The sequence below is a fragment of the Sinohyriopsis cumingii genome, chromosome 5 (assembly GCF_028554795.1).
Source record: "Sinohyriopsis cumingii isolate HCF-2022 chromosome 5, ASM2855479v2, whole genome shotgun sequence".
Lineage (NCBI taxonomy): Eukaryota > Metazoa > Mollusca > Bivalvia > Unionida > Unionidae > Sinohyriopsis > Sinohyriopsis cumingii.
In genome coordinates, this window is record NC_142965.1 from 57,724,618 (window position 1) to 57,741,155 (window position 16,538).

Here is a 16,538-nt window from a genome sequence, read left to right on the forward strand (position 1 = left end):
GAAACCAAAGTGGTAAAACTATATGCCTGCAGGCCAAATGTGGACCATATGTCATTTTTTTGTCGCCCGCGCTTATAAGAAAGTCAGTTCTATACTTATGGTACGATAAAAGATAAAATTATCATGTGTGGACCACGAACTTTACATTTTTCGTCACGTGACCCATGGTGTTGAAGATATTGTGCCACCCCGGTCTGTAACTGTGTACGTTGCTATTACCGATAAAATCTTCCTTCATCATTATGACGATGGCAATTTATTATGACGTAACCACAAGGACTGGGTGAATGACAGTTCAAAACTGACACTTTTTACATCGTTTTTTAGCATGAGATGGAACAGACCGTGAACGTTCTGATTGGTGTTGTGTAGTATTTGATAACGCGCTTGTTTCTATCATTGACACTGCACATAGAACAGGTTTATAAGTAAGTATCGTAACATTGTTTCGCTGTTTTTCTTCTCATTAACGGGAAGTGTATTTGAAGCATCGACGAAAAACGTTGGGGGAGGTGGGGGCGGGTTCAGTATGCCACCAACGGCATTTTTTAATTTGGAAATTTAGTTATCTTTTTTGTAATGCCTTTAATAAATTACTTAAACATGCAGGACAGTTTCCATTATGAATTAGGCCATGAGTTTTGACAGGTGCCGTTAAAATTAAGTCTGAGCTTCCAAAATAGCCGAATAAATGGACGTTTATATTTGAAAGATGCCCGGATGTAACAAGTATTCTTCAGACTTTAATCTTGAATACATGTATCTAGTTAGGACTATACATCAAGGTCGGTGCAAGACAGGAAACCAAAATATTGACCAGTACAGTATTTATTGACGACTATATAAACATTAATATATCTTACATGGAAAATGACAAGAAGCAATGACTTTGTAAGACGGCGACATGATGTTTCACAAGAAAGCAAAATTGGCGTGAATGTAGTATGCATTTAGAATAGTTAACATTACATATACCGAGTAAAGAGCGAAGGAAATTCAACAAGTTTCAGCTATACGACGAACATCATTACAGAGGAATGATCCACATGTTTCTTCTAAGGAAAAGGGGTATTAGCTTCTTCGATCTTACACAACAAAATATGCTATTTTTACTGAACCATCCGATCCTTTATCTTAATATGATCCTGCATTGTGTAAACATATGTGTTTGAAACTTTCTTATTTGTTTCTGCCTTTTCATAATCTTAAAAAATCTGTTTGTCATTGCGTCATATCAAATGTTAAGTAAACCTAAATTCCAGCGATGTGGATTAGTCTTACAGTTCTCTCTCTCTCTCTCTCTCTCTCTCTCTCTCTCTCTCTCACACACACACACACACACATACACACGGACATATTTTTTTAGATGTTGTGTCACCATATGCAAATTCTGATTTCCCCAATACTGATGCATATAAAATATTTTAGCTTGCGTGTAACAGTGTTGGTATTTGCACATTTCTTCACTCTCAAAATGAAAGAAATCACGCACAATAATTTACAACAATGGATAAATAACAATAAATGGAAAATTAATACATTCTGTTAAGATCTTATTTTCCTATACCCTGTATACCGAGAGTCCAACATAGGCACGGGCCATTTAGTTGATTTTATTCACACGTTAGATTAAAGACTGACTAGATAGTACATTTTACCTCGTCGTGTCTCATATAAGTGAATAACCGAAACACTGAGGTTATATATATATAAACAGAGGAGTGGGCGTGTGATGCCATTTAAAAAGCAAAATACTGACTATTACACATAACGTTACATCAAACAGGGACGATATCAGCAATAATAATAACAATAATATGAACAATACTATTTTGCATCAAAAGAAATGCTAGTTTTGGCTGACTACATTTACATGATGTGGAGGTGTCAATATGGCTTTTCAGCAGCAAAATACAATTCACATATACCGACTGAATCGATCTGCTCAGTCAAATAACTATTGATGCAGTGACTGGTTGTATTGATTATTAAATGAAATAAAAACAGTAATATTGCATTCAGTCTTAAAATACTAGTTAAATGTTTATATTCGCCATTTAAGCACACTAAAAACTTCCAGGAAACACGTATGATGTAAATTTTGCAATCACTCAGTACAACAAGAGTGCCAACTATTATATTTTTTTTTTATAAAACGGTTTTCAAATATAGTTCTGTATTTGGTTCTCCATGTTGTAGTTCAAGTAGCTTTCTTGGTCGCTTCATTTACATTTATCGTGCAATCGATGTTGCTTAGTTTCTTCGCGTGAATGCAACATGTTTTCTTTATAAAAGAAACTGAGTCTTCACCTTTCTCATGGTTCCCATTTCCTAAGCACGATGTAGCTAATAATGTGTTAAAAATGCCATGAACGCTATAAAAAAAACCCAGCTAAAATTCATTTTACCTGATGTAAATTCATGTTTTTGATACTAATCTTTCGCGCCTTTAACGAGACAAATTAATACGTTCTACAAATTTGAAGGGGAAAAAAATGCTTTAATATGCTAAGTAGGTACATTATTATCGTCACTAGTCTATCATGTCTTGTAAAGATTTCCATTCACAAATGTCCCTTTATTAAAAGTATCAAACAATAATGAGGCTTATATAAGAAAACTAGTCTTATGAAAGTAAAATTAGTTTCAGTGAGAAAATTTGTATTTGTTTCATCCCTTCAACACAATATACATCAACAGTATAACATTGGGACATATACAAGAATATTACGGTTTACAAACGGTCCCAGATTCAGGTCAAGTACCAGATTAGTTGTTGTTGTTGTTGTTGTCGTGGGGCTTAACGCCATTTTTCAGCACACGATAGGCTATACATGGCGGCCAGTATTAATGGTGGAGGAAGAACCCGGGAAAACCCCGGAAAGAACCACCGACCCTCGAGAAGCTACTGGCTAGCTTTCTCACATACCCACATTGGCTGAAGCTTAGACTCGAACCGCCGCAGACAGAGGTGAGATGGCAGTGATCCGTAACGAAGAGCGCTTTAGACCACTCGGCCACTCGGGGCCCCACCAGATTAGTGGATTAGTTCATGTTATGTCAAGGGTACTGAAGAAATGCTTATTGGATGACATTTTGCTAAAGGCACCACAAACCTGAAGGCCCATTGCACCAAATGTAATTGTAAAAATAAACAAATTTCTAAGCGTTCTATTAACAACCTCACAGGTTGCCTCCCATTTGAAAAAGGATTTATTCGCAACCTGTAAGCACATGCATGATGAAACTGAGTGTTTTTGTGTATTAAAATGTTAACAAATTCCATGTAACATGTATAAAATAATTACTGATTTTATTATAGGTTGGACGATTTCAAAATAAAAGGAATAACTTTTCTCTATCATTAACATAGACTTCTTCCTAAAGTAGAATGCAGAATCGTCTTAATCGTCCTTAACCCATACCTGTCTGAATTACATACGGTGTTTATGTCGCTGTTTAGCCATGGTCCACCGACTCATTAGGTTCATGCTGATATATCTCCATTTTAATATTTTAGCGTCTTTAAATGGCAGATGGCCTTCAATAACAGTTACATGGAATGAGATATACATGTTTAACAAACCGTCTCTTACATAAGAAAAATATTTTAAAAACGCATGCATAACGACCTTTTACGACAATGTACACAAAGAAGTGCCCTAGAGAGACCGAATACAATTATATCTTAGATTTGTGCTCTCACACTCTTTCTGGTTTATTTAGCACACTATTAGGAAACTTGTATCAATAAGCCATTAAGCCTAACGTGAATTCTTTTAATATGTGAATGTCTTGTAAAATGTACAAATCATTCCTTCAAATGTCAGTCGAAGAAATGTTCTCTAGCGTAAGATGTGATTTTGTGATTGTGAAACATCTTATACATAACATTTTTGAAGTATATGACAATGATAGTGGTTATGTATGATATTTTATCAATTGAAGATACATAAAAGCAAAATTAGCACCTATTAAAAGAGAGTCATAGTGGTAAATCTTAGGATGAAATTCAGTGTGGAGGGTATTTTTGTTATATGTTCGATACGGATGTTTCGATCTAATGTATTCATGCACGCGTGTGAAAACCAAAATCATCTTTAAACTACTCGATGACACACGTTTGAAATATTACTTGATATTGAATGAAACGATTTATCTGAAAATAATGTAGCATATGAAAGGAAATATTTGAAAAACAAGTGCACTTGTTGCATAATTCAAGGCATTGGAGTTAGATCAAGCAGTATAAGTTCATGTGCCCATCATTATTAGTGTACGAAACATGTGGTAAAAAATATATTTTGTACACAGTATGTAATAATCGAATGCACCAAACATATGGTAAAAAGTAGATTTTGTACACAGTACGTAATAATCGAATGCACCAAACATGTGATAAAAAGTATATTTTGTACTGACTATGTAATAATCGAATGCACCAAACATGTGGTAAAAAGTAGATTTTGTACACAGTACGTAATAATCGAATGCACCAAACATGTGATAAAAAGTATATTTTGTACTGACTATGTAATAATCGAATGCACCAAACATGTGGTAAAAAGTAGATTTTGTACACAGTACGTAATAATCGAATGCACCAAACATGTGATAAAAAGTATATTTTGTACTGACTATGTAATAATCGAATGCACCAAACATGTGGTAAAAAGTATAATTTGTACACAGTATGTAATAATCGAATGTACCAAACATGTGGTTAAAAGTGTTTGTACAGATTATGTAAAAAATCACTTCTAAATATACCAGCCTCCCTTTATCTCGGACATACCAGACGTTTTTTGTTATCACCGATCAGTAATTTTTTGTACTGATTTTATTATACTGATGATAATTATAATTATGAAATAATTATTAATATTTATTCTAATTTGGTTTAACATATTTTCATGCATAGAATGAATTTAAGCTTTCGTATATTCACAAGATCCCTAAATTTTCAAATTTTGTGTTTTACTTGAAGAGCGTAAAAATGGACACAATGCATGATGGGACTTTCAGTTACATTACATTTAAATTTTTTAGCCTGATATTTTGTTTCAACCAATCAGAAATGACATTACTTTTGATAGGTCGTTTCTGGTTGGCTGAGAGTGGAATTTCAATCTCAGACTAAAGTCCATGATTTCACATTGTAGCCTTTCCTTTCATATTGATTTGTTCAACAGGTCTGTTTACATTTCTTTCTTTCACATAACCTTTGAATGAAAAATCAATGAACAAAACAAGATGTCTATACACAGAATACATTTTTGTAAATATTGTATTATGCAATAATTAAATGATTTAAATAAATTCCTCTAAAAAAAAAATAGAGTTTGTGTCAGACTAGATCATAAAGTTCTTTACAAAGGTAGTAAGAGTGCTAAATGTCCTTTCCAAGATATAATATGTCAATTACCAAAGCTTGTTAATTTTTTAATTATAGAATACAGATTTTAAATCACTTCCTACTTCAGTGTACTCTATTTAAGATATAGTTGATACTATGGAGTCCAGATGCGCTGAGAGTAGTATACTGCTCCACTTCGAGATCAATACTCAGCCTGTACGATTTTCTTTGACTTAGGTTCCACTTCATGGTTTAGTGTGCATTCTATGCTGCCCATTCTGATTTACAGTTTTTGGTTTGTTTGTTTTGCTTTTTTTTAAAATATTTTTTAAAATTATTTTGTCAACTAAAGTGTAGTTATTTTACATATCGTGAAATAACTGATTGTCATAATAATTTATATTTGTCATTTTAAATTTACAGAAAAGATTTAAATACGAGATGAATTCTAATTCTTTGATGCTTCAAACTACCAGTTTCTTTACTTTGCATTCTTAAATATAATAAATTCCAGAAAACTGCTTAGAAATGCTAAACTTAATAATGTACTTGCTAAAGCGCAGATATTTTATGAGTAATAACATGTTGTACCTAATATTAAAGTAAATAATGTTTAGCAAGCCTTCCATATGATTCAGTTAAAGACGGAAAATGACATACAATGGCACGATTGTTTTCTTGTAGCAAGACATTCACAATTTGATTCGCATAGAAAATATAGAAATTGGCTGATCAAGAAACAAAATGTATACATACCAAATTTATAATAGAAATATATAAATATGCATATGAAAAGCGTATCAGAAAGGGATCACTGACCACAGATTTGTACATAAAACTGCTGTGCAACAAAAATAATAAATGTACAGTATAACAATCTCAAATAATATACAACCTTTACAAAGGCGGCAGCAAAGGAATCGAACAGTTCTAGGCATATAGATTGGTCAAATAATTTGCTTACGCTCGAGATAAATCTTCAGAAATCTTCTTTTCCTTCATTGATTTGTTCGTGACACGCTGTCTTATATGGCTGAGTTTTGTTCTAGTTTTTGAGCTTAATAATACCACTTTCTTTACTTTTCAGCCGGTGTCTCTTCTGTTTTTTCCTCTTTCTTATCTTCTGGCTTATCTTCTGCTTTTTCTTCCTTTTTCTCTTCAGATTTCTTCTCTTCCTCTTCTTTCTTTATCTCTGCTTTATCATCTGTCTCACCATCCTTTTCTTTCTTCAAATCATCTTCTTCCCCCTCCTTTACATCTCCATTTTCCTTTGGTTTCTCTTCCGATTCCTCTCCCTCTTTTTTCCCTGCTTCTTTCTTCTCTTGTTCTTGTGCCTCTTCTGCCGCAGCGTGTGGGCCCTTGTACTTCTTGGACCTTTTGATGTACCCTGCCTCAATAAGGCTGTACGCCATATCTATTAGTGTGTCCTTTGCATCCCTGGGTTCAATTCCCAGGACACTTTTCATCTGAAAGTAATTCTCATAATTATATTATTGCCTCCAACCAGTTTGATATTTCCCTTCTTATATAATTGTGTGATGTGTGTGTGTGTGCTTTGGATTTTTTAACGTAGCTTTAAAACAAATTCAGTCATATAGCTACGATGTCTATAGTGTGGCAGTTTATGTCTAGCACTGGGGCATCATGCCGCAGACATGTAGCATGATGTCCCACCCAGTCACATTATCCTGACACCAGGCCGACCGGTCCTAACTCTAACCTCTTAATGCTGAGCGCCTAGCAAGTCAGCTGTTAGTATCATTGTGTAAGACTTTGGTATGACTCAGCCGGGAATCGAACCCACGACCTCCCGCATCCGAGGCGGACGCTCTGACCACTAGGCCACCGGAGCGGTCTCTTATATAATAGTAATGATAAGAATCGCACATAATAACATTAATGAAATGTGTCTGAGAACTACATATGTCTCAAATCTTTCTTTGAATGTTCAATCATACTTTACAAGATGCCAGAGTAAACCTATCTACAAGAGAGTAAACCTATCCATAAGTAAAGTCAATAGTGAGACCGTTCAGTTTTAGTCTTTGTATGCAAATGTTTTTGTACACGTAAAGTCCCCTCCGTCTAATATGCCCTGGCTTCATGCATACCTTATGCAAATTTTATGTTTTCTGTACCACAGCAAACAGATGGACTTTAAAATGTAGCAATTATTTATTGTTATTACGGCAATTTTAGCCAACATCCTTTACTGACTCACCATGAAACATATTCCTCAGAGTGTCTTTGTGGACAGAATGTCTTCGTTATGAGGTCTACTATACGTTTGATTGAATAAAAAAGAAAAGCGAAATTATATTAAGCGTACCAATGTTATATTAGGCGTACTATAAACAATATCTGACAGCTTACCCTTGAGTTGTCGAACTTATGAACCTTTCCACACTGTGGAATGATCATTTTAACCCCTTTGTCAAACAGACCGGCGATGTACAACATTGGGTTGGGACAGTTAGTTGTTGGAACGTTGTAACCTAGACATATTAAAAACAAGTATTTTATTAAATATCAGAGTTTATTTATGGTTAGCAATACAAGCATTCTGAATCTTTTAGGATTTTTTCTTAAGCCTGGTATTATTCGCTTTTCCGATATATTACTCAAATGCTACATTAGAATAAATATTAATGCATACCGGCAATACTGAATGTTAGAACAATTCTCAGCGAACCGTTTTTAGAATAAGATATACTTTAAACTCTCTCTAATGTCCAAAACTGCACCCAGGCTATATTCTGATGTACGAAGTATTTACCAAATTATGTACAATCCTGAGATAACTGAAGTTTGCGGTTTTCAATCCGTGAGTTTTCCTAGAGGTTTGTGCTCTGATGGGTTCAAGGTATGAATTTTGCTGGTTCTAATGAAATATCTATCCAAAAACTAAGTGCAATGCAGACAACAACAAAGGTAAGTAAATAACATGGATAACTACCTTGTTGTTTGAAGACTTTGGCAAGGGTCTGAGCGATGTCCCTCATCCACATATTGGTATTCACTAGCAAATGACGTTTACCTGCAAATGTAATGAAAACTGGTAATTACCGTGATTGGTCTCTATGAACACACACACACGCACGCACGCACACACACGCAGAGTAAAAGATTCCTTCCCTTTTACATCATTGTTCTATCATTTCTTTTTCTAGAAGTGGGGAGCGCATAGGTGCTGTGGCATTAAATCAAAACTATTTGTGCCGTTATTCACATTACTGGATCAGTTCCTATTGGCAACGAATTAAAACTCCTCTTTCAATTCTATGGTCTTAAACTATATAAAAGAAAGAAGCAATACCAACCAGTTTTTATAAAACTTAATAAATAATTTAATTTATAAAAACATGAAAATTAGAGAGGAACTTACATTGTTGTGAATTAAATCCCACAACAATCATAAAACGTCCAAAAGAATAGTGTTCCCAATAAATGTTAGGTCCTGAATGTGCTGATGTACCAATAGTCTTGAATGTGCTAAAGTGTCAGCAGTTATGAGCTATCGCAATGGCATTGTCCAGAACTCCTTTGAGTGAATTCATAATACTCCAAAATGATAGTTTAGTCAAAGTGAACGAGCACTTTGTAATTCCATTTAATAACTAAAAAATCCAAATCACACATACATACGCACACAAACACAGACACACACACACAAATATATATATATATATATATATATATATATATATATATATATATATATATATATATATATATATATATATATATATATATATATATATATATATACATATATATATATATCAAGATATATATATATCTTGAATTTCCAAACATAAATCCAGTGGCTCGGTGCATATATCTGAGCGTTAAATTCTGCCTACCAATTGAACGAGTTAGCATATACATCTAGGCATTGCCTTTGACATTATTCCATCTTGTATCGAGGAGAGGACATTGATGAATAAATCTCTAACTTATTATTTGTTAATTGTTCCAAGCCGGCATTGATCTTAGATATATATATATATATATATATATATATATATATATATATATATATATATATATATATATATATATATATATATATATATGTATGTAACGGTGCAACATTTTGTAGATATTTTTACAGCACATTTGGCGTGGTCAAGGTGACACGTAACAATTACGATTGGATCAGACTCGCAATAACTGCAAGCTTGCGATGGCAAACCTCTCTTGTTTGGGGGTATGAGTAAATTGTAATTAGAGTCCGTTCGGATAACGGTCTGACAGATATGTTAATGTAGGATCAAGTGAATGACTCGACAATGTTTAGGCAATGCAGAGACAATTGTGTCATTTGCAGCAATTGTCATAAAACGAATTTGTCCAATGATAGTTAAAGGCGGACAAGAGAGAATTATTCTGACTTCGATGTGATTGTTACAATATTGGCGATTAGAGAACGTTAATCCTGACTGGCTAAATCTGAACGAGGACGTGTCTTTCCCATACAAATTTCAAGGTTTTAAGTAATCTCCCTCAAGAAATTAGTCAGTCTACGTTTTTGTGGGAATCCAGAATTTAGCTCCGGGAAATAACAAGTATTTCTCCTTAAATTGTCAGATGGACGTGTGACTGGAAAGTTGAAGGAGGCGGAAAAAGATTCAACTGTATAGAAAGAGCGAGTCTCGAAAAAACACAAAGGCATTGCCTCAATATCATAAAATATGTTCATTGATGTAAGCTTATACTTATTTGTTGAATATATTCGTTTTATATTCATACTTCAATTTTCCTTGAGTTCAGAAGTTACCTTTTGCAGTAATTGGTCTTGAATGTTATCTGACTTCTGTATTGTAAGAATGTCATCTAATAGTTCATTGATCATGAATGTGCTCGTATTAAGGGGTTTGTCTATAATAGTGTATCTAAGTGGTCTAGTTATGACATGGATCCAGCTAGGAATGCGGGTTGCCGCTAGAGAGACACTAAATTTATGTTAATCGGATTGTGTATTTGTATCAGGTTGCGAGCTGACAATGTTAGAATAGTTTTGTTGATTTACGATAGGACGATATCTGACGTAAAAATAGTGGGAATATTGTTCGATCCAATGAGAAGAAAAAATATATAGGTTGCGTGTTATATTTATTGGAAGTGAAAACATAACTTAATACAAGCGCTATACCGTGGGAAGAAGACTGCAAACAAAATGTGGTTGATGAACCGAAGAGTTTGGAGAGAGAGAGACAGAGACAGAGAGACAGACAGACAGACAGAGAGGAGGTGGAGGAGGAAAAGAAATAATGTAACGCTGACTTGTCACCAACAGTGACCTGGAAAGGACCCAAAGCAACCAGGTTATGCTAACTTGCCGGTAAATATGAGTTCGATCATTCGCTTAGTTATATGATGAAATTTGATTTATCGGTATAGAAAAACGGCTAATTGGATTTCGCATATATCATTTAATTCTATTTCTAAGAGAATTTGTATCATTCAAATGTCAAGTTTAATTTTATTTTGTTTATGTAATTCATTAAATTGTTATGTTTTATATTCCGGGGGCTCGTGTTATTCTGTTCTGTATCGTTGCTCTGTTATTCTATCCATTAATTTCATTTTGTTTACCGTATGCTATTAACTGCCAATTTATGACCGTAAAAACAATATTTTTAAAAATTGCTGATGTAGTGGCAATTCATGAAATTATATAAGCACTATTGGTTCAAGTCCTACTTGGTCAACAGGACACAAATTGTATCTGTAAATGGAATACACTCCAGCCCAGTTGATATATGTTGTAGTGTTCCATAGGGATCTGTTCTTGGACCCGTTCTCTTCATTATGTACACTCAGTCGTTCTCAAGTGTCATAGATCATCATCCAGTGTCTCACCAATTGTACGCTGATAACACCCAAATATACAAATCTAGCAGCCCAACTGAAGTTGATCCTACCATCCAAGGTGTAGAGAGGTGCATTTCTGATGTGAAATCATGGATGGCATGTAACACGCTGCATATGAATGATGATGAAACTGAGGCCATTCTGATCACAACACAACAACTTTCTCATTCGCATCCTTTACCTCAAGCAATGAATATCAGCAACGCCAACTTTAAATTCACACAATCAGTACGAAATCTAGGTGTTACTCTGGACATTACTCTCACATTGCACCAACATGTCATGGACATATGCAAGGATGCATATCTTGAGCTGAGACGCATCAGCCCAATTCGCAAATATCTTTCAGCTGATGCCACTAAAACACTTGAATGACTGGACTATTGTAGGTCAATTCTGTCTGGTTCATCTCAATATCTACTCCAGAAACTTCAAAAAGTTCAAAACACAGCTGCTCGGATCATACTTAGAGTACTACGATCAGAGCACACCTCCCCGCTGCTCTGTACCCAACATTGGATATGCATTCGATCCAGAATCAAACACAAGATTTGTTCTCTGTGCTACGTTTCACTGTCTGACTCTAGTCCAACATACCTATCCAACCTCACCCATGTGTACACACCAGCAAGATATCTTCTGACAATCGTATACTCATTATTCCTACTATGAAAACAAAGTCATATGGACTGCGTTCTTTTGCATACCAGGGCCCAGCAACGTGGAATGAATTGCCCACTAAACTTAGACACAAAGACACAGTGATCACATTCAAGAGGGCTCTCAAAACGCACTTATTTCGACTGCAATAACAAACTAATTTCATGGTGTTTGTTTTTGTAATAATATTATTATATGTTTTTTTAATCTTATATGTGTTGTCTAATGTTGTAAAGCGCTTAGAGCTTCTAGAGATTAGGCGCTATACAAAGACTTCATTATTATTATTATTATTATTATTATTATAATTATTATTATTATTATTTCAATTCAGTACCAACCAGACATGATAAGAAACCTTCTGATGAAAATCCTATGCCAATATGAATTTCCGTTCAGGAAAAAGACGACAATAGGATTTTTTACGATGATTGCCTTCGAGGCTATGCTGGCCATCGGATATGAACCATTTTCAATGAAGACAAAGTATACGTAATAAGCTGTCTTTTTGTGAAATTTGACCATCCAACCAAAAGGAGTATCGATAGAGAAAATTTCAAGATGGCTGATGTGTTCGCAATATTTAACTTGCGAGCGGAGCCAGTTTCATTTAGAAGCGACGAGGCTATGGGATGAATGAGTTTGTAAAGTTTCATGGCAATCTTCCAAGTAGTTTAGGATAAAGAATGGAAATAAATTGGTGCTAACTGACAAATGGGCCACACACGAACGACCATCCCAAAAACTCTTCTGTGCTATGACCATTAGAGCTAAAAGGTATACAAAAAAAAACTTAATATACTGATCTTATTTTTTAAAAAAGCGTTTAGCATTGACAAACGCTGTAGACAATTAGTGCATTGCCATTATTAACATTTGCACGTGAGGGACTACGCTGTTCATGTTACGAATTTTCCAAAAGTACAATCGCCTCCTTTCTTACCTGACGCCTCTGGTAAGGTCATGGCTTTGATATGCGCAGCTGCCACGTCTCTTACGTCAACAATGGCGAAGTTTAACTTTGGCACAAAAGGCATACTCCTCTCCATTAATCTCTTGATGACCTGCAAATAAGGATCATCAAAATATGGATTTACTCAATGACTTCCTTCGTTTTTCGAAGCGATTAGGACGTTGTAAATCGGGAGACTTTCTCACGAACGTCTCCTGCTGGAGTTATTGAATTTTGATCGCAGGAATTTGCTCCCGTACAGTTCTGAACTACGTATAAAAAGCAATTAATTAGAATATATTTTAGTAATTAACAAAATAAATGTTGTCTGTATTTCATCTAGTTCGTATAATAAATTCTGAATGACTTGATATGTTGATCTAGACGATATTGTTTTGTTTTACTCAGAGATCATATTTGATATTGATAATATGACAACGAGTCTTTGATATTTGCCCACAAACAATTAGAAAAGTCAGCACAAACTTCGTATGAAATAACCTCACCTCCATGCTGGAACATTGTGTACCATTTACTGCGGGCCCCATAACGTAACCTGGATTAATGACTGCCAGCTCGATCTTATCTTCGTCTGAAAGATTGTGAAAGGTGATGTAGTGTATAATCAGATTCACGATACCCACGGTACAATCACACAAATAGCTGTATGGGTCACGAAAGAAAAACAACCATGTAAAGATGTAAAACAAAAATGGATGCCTACATTGTTCTCTGAATATTGGGCAAAAGGTAGTATATTTAAATGCATAATTAAAGAATATTTGTTTTTGTTTTCGATCTTCTTAAGGAGATATAATTTGAATGGCTTTAATATTAGCAGATTTATTTTAAACCCAAACGCCTACTTATTCCTCCGTCCTCGTTTACGGCATATAAGGAAATTTTGTCTTTGTCTATTTCTCAAGACTTTTTTAATTTGCTCTGCTTTAAAGATTACATGCTTCTGTTGTCTGGGCTGTCTAATATACTGGATGTAGTAGGGTTATTTTTCTCCCTCCACTCATATATGCATCCATCAGATTTAAATATTAAACAGATCTCACCTGGGAGTTCCTTTACATAGTCCCATGCTGCCTTCTCAGCCATTGTTTTGCTCTTGCCGTAGGCATCCAGTTTTTCTGGATCCGTCCAATCTTCCTCATTGAAGACTTTGTTAGGATCGTGCCCTGCACCATCTACCAATGAAAAAGATATCATATGATCAGACATCACGAATTTCGATTTGTCCACTCTAGTTTTCTCCCTCAAGTGATATAATTATGTTTCTTATTCGTTGATTCACCTACGTTCTGAAGAAATGTTAAAGTTAGGAAAAAGTTTCGACAACTGATTTTAATTATGCAAGTGTGTGTGTGTGTGTGTGTGTGTGTGTGTGAGAGAGAGAGAGAGAGAGACAGAGAGAGACAGACAGAGAGACAGACAGACAGACAAAGAGACATACAGACAGAGACAGACAGACAAACAGACAGAGAGGAATTAATCCATTAAATGTTTAATTAATTGCAAACAAGAGAGGTCTATAATATTAAAAAACTTTACAAGTCGTGTCATGGAGGTCTTTGTTCTATTTTGCTTAGTGTAACAAGAAACGTCTGATTTGCTCTATAAAAAAAAGAGAAACAAGCTTACAGCCAACAGCCACGGAGGAGCTTGTCATGACCACCCTTTTGATAGACTTGGCTGCCATACAGGCCTTAAGAATCGCCTGTGTCCCGTCCACAGCCGTCTGGATCACTTCATTCTCATCCTTGGGCTGCTGATGTGGGAACGGGCTTGCCACATGAATCACATACTCCACGTCCTTCACAGCTCTTTAAAACAAAGGATTGACAAGGTGGGTTTATAGGTACGTAGACCAATAGACCTAGAAGGTAGTTAGGAAAGTGTGTGGGTCGAGTTAAACGACATTATTGAGGCAATATGTTTGTAGGTAGCCAGATAGAGGAATTGATAGGTAGGTAGGATCAAAATTAGTAAGATTGGTAGTTAGTTAGATACGCAAGAAGTATGTATTTCTGTATGTATACATGCATTGCAAATGGTTTGGTAAGTTTGTATTTATTTAGGCAGACAGACAAGCTACTATATATACGAAATTAGATAGAACGGAAGGGGCAGCTGGATATTAGGCGGGAATGGACATAGGTTGCACTTGTGTTGTTATATATATAGAAGAAGACAATTTGAGAGAGAGAGAGAGAGAGAGAGAGAGAGAGAGAGAGAGAGAGATTGCATTAAAGCATTATTAAAACCTAGTTTTATATCCCTCTTAGTACAACTGTATATCCCATATCAACCGGTGCCATGGTGATACCGTTAGAGCTATGAGAACAATAGATAATGTAACTAAGATATATGTAATTGTTAGAGACTGTGTTTTAACATTTCACGCTTAGGACTTTAGCCATCTGATAAAACTGAACAATTATAAATTGGTTATTTAAAGTGCCAACGGAAATTAGATTTCAGTCTTCTGTGTAATGGACGTAGTCTACTTTTTGAACAGACATATTTAATATCATTGTGACATAATGCAAGTAATGTTTTTCGGCTTTGATTTTGTTTGCTTCCTTGTTTGTTGCTAGGTTTTGAATTATCCGATAATTTACAAACATCTGTATTTTGTAACCAAAGTCGTGGCAAGGACACATTCATGAATCTGGCTGCGTTTATATTTATAAACCTATGTCCGCGATGGCATTATCACATATCTTTCTAATATGATGTAACAACTTGAGACTGGAATATATCGTGGGAATAGAACAAAGATAGACTCATTCTTTTGTATATAGATTTATCTCGCTTCCCGGGTTGATCTTGCTGTGGTGGAATTTTTATGGCTGATGATATTTTAACCAATTCCTGAGGAACATATGAACGGCGGAGATAAGTAATTGTGCTGAAATAATCAGGTAGGAAAGGTACAATCTTTAATTTACTTATCGGAGTCAAAATTTTCGAAAAATTCATAGGGGCCTCCGGTAAGCCAAGTGGTTTAAAGAGATCGCCTTTACCGACCACTGACATCTAATTTCTGTCCGCGTGGGTTAGAGTCTCGGGCTTGGCCGATATGGGAATTAAAGAAGCTTGCCAGTGGCTTCCCGTGTGTCGGTGGTTCTTACTGGGTTCTTCCTCCACCAGTCATAATGGCCGCCATATATAGGCTATCGTATGCTGAAAATAGTGTTAAACATAACAAAACAAAAACAACAAAAAATAAATGAATTAAAATATACAGTCATCTAAGGTGGTGTTCTACAGTTTCGTATTTTGCATACGGTTCGATCTTTTAAGAAAAGGAATTACCCCGGTTTTCCTCACTGGTTATATTAGCAATTTTTTTTTTACAAAAACGACCTTGTATATCTTAGGTATGGGTCAGCGAAATTTAGTTCTCATTTTTTGTGTATGATTGATGCGTGTTGTATGGATTATAGAGAATGTAGCCTAGCTTTAATTTTTCACTTTCTGGACATCTGATGGAAATAGTAAAACAAACAGCCGATAACCTTTTAACATTTTATATATTTGGTAATTCATTGATTGCACTTTCAGTAGCTGGTATTGTCTAGCCCGGTAAAATTCATTTTCCCTGTTTCGATAACTGCTAAAGATAGTTTACTTTCGACTAGTTTAGGCTGATTTTAAACACAAGGAAGGAGCCATTTTTTA

At 35.1% G+C, this 16,538-nt stretch overlaps 1 protein-coding gene across 1 annotated transcript in view; it reads right to left on the reverse strand.

Moving 5' to 3' along the window:
• Positions 1-812: 812 nt before the first annotated feature.
• LOC149799235 (uncharacterized) overlaps positions 813-16,538 on the reverse strand; it is a 99,810-nt gene continuing 84,084 nt past the window's right edge. Inside the window, exons 3-9 of the mRNA XM_089958513.1 lie at positions 14,496-14,677; positions 13,910-14,041; positions 13,352-13,437; positions 12,837-12,957; positions 8,313-8,393; positions 7,730-7,851; positions 813-6,822 (exon numbers count right to left, since the gene is read on the reverse strand). Of these exons, the coding sequence (XP_089814639.1) occupies positions 6,433-6,822; positions 7,730-7,851; positions 8,313-8,393; positions 12,837-12,957; positions 13,352-13,437; positions 13,910-14,041; positions 14,496-14,677 (1,114 nt within the window). The 3' untranslated portion in view covers positions 813-6,432. The remainder of the gene's footprint in view (positions 6,823-7,729; positions 7,852-8,312; positions 8,394-12,836; positions 12,958-13,351; positions 13,438-13,909; positions 14,042-14,495; positions 14,678-16,538) is intronic.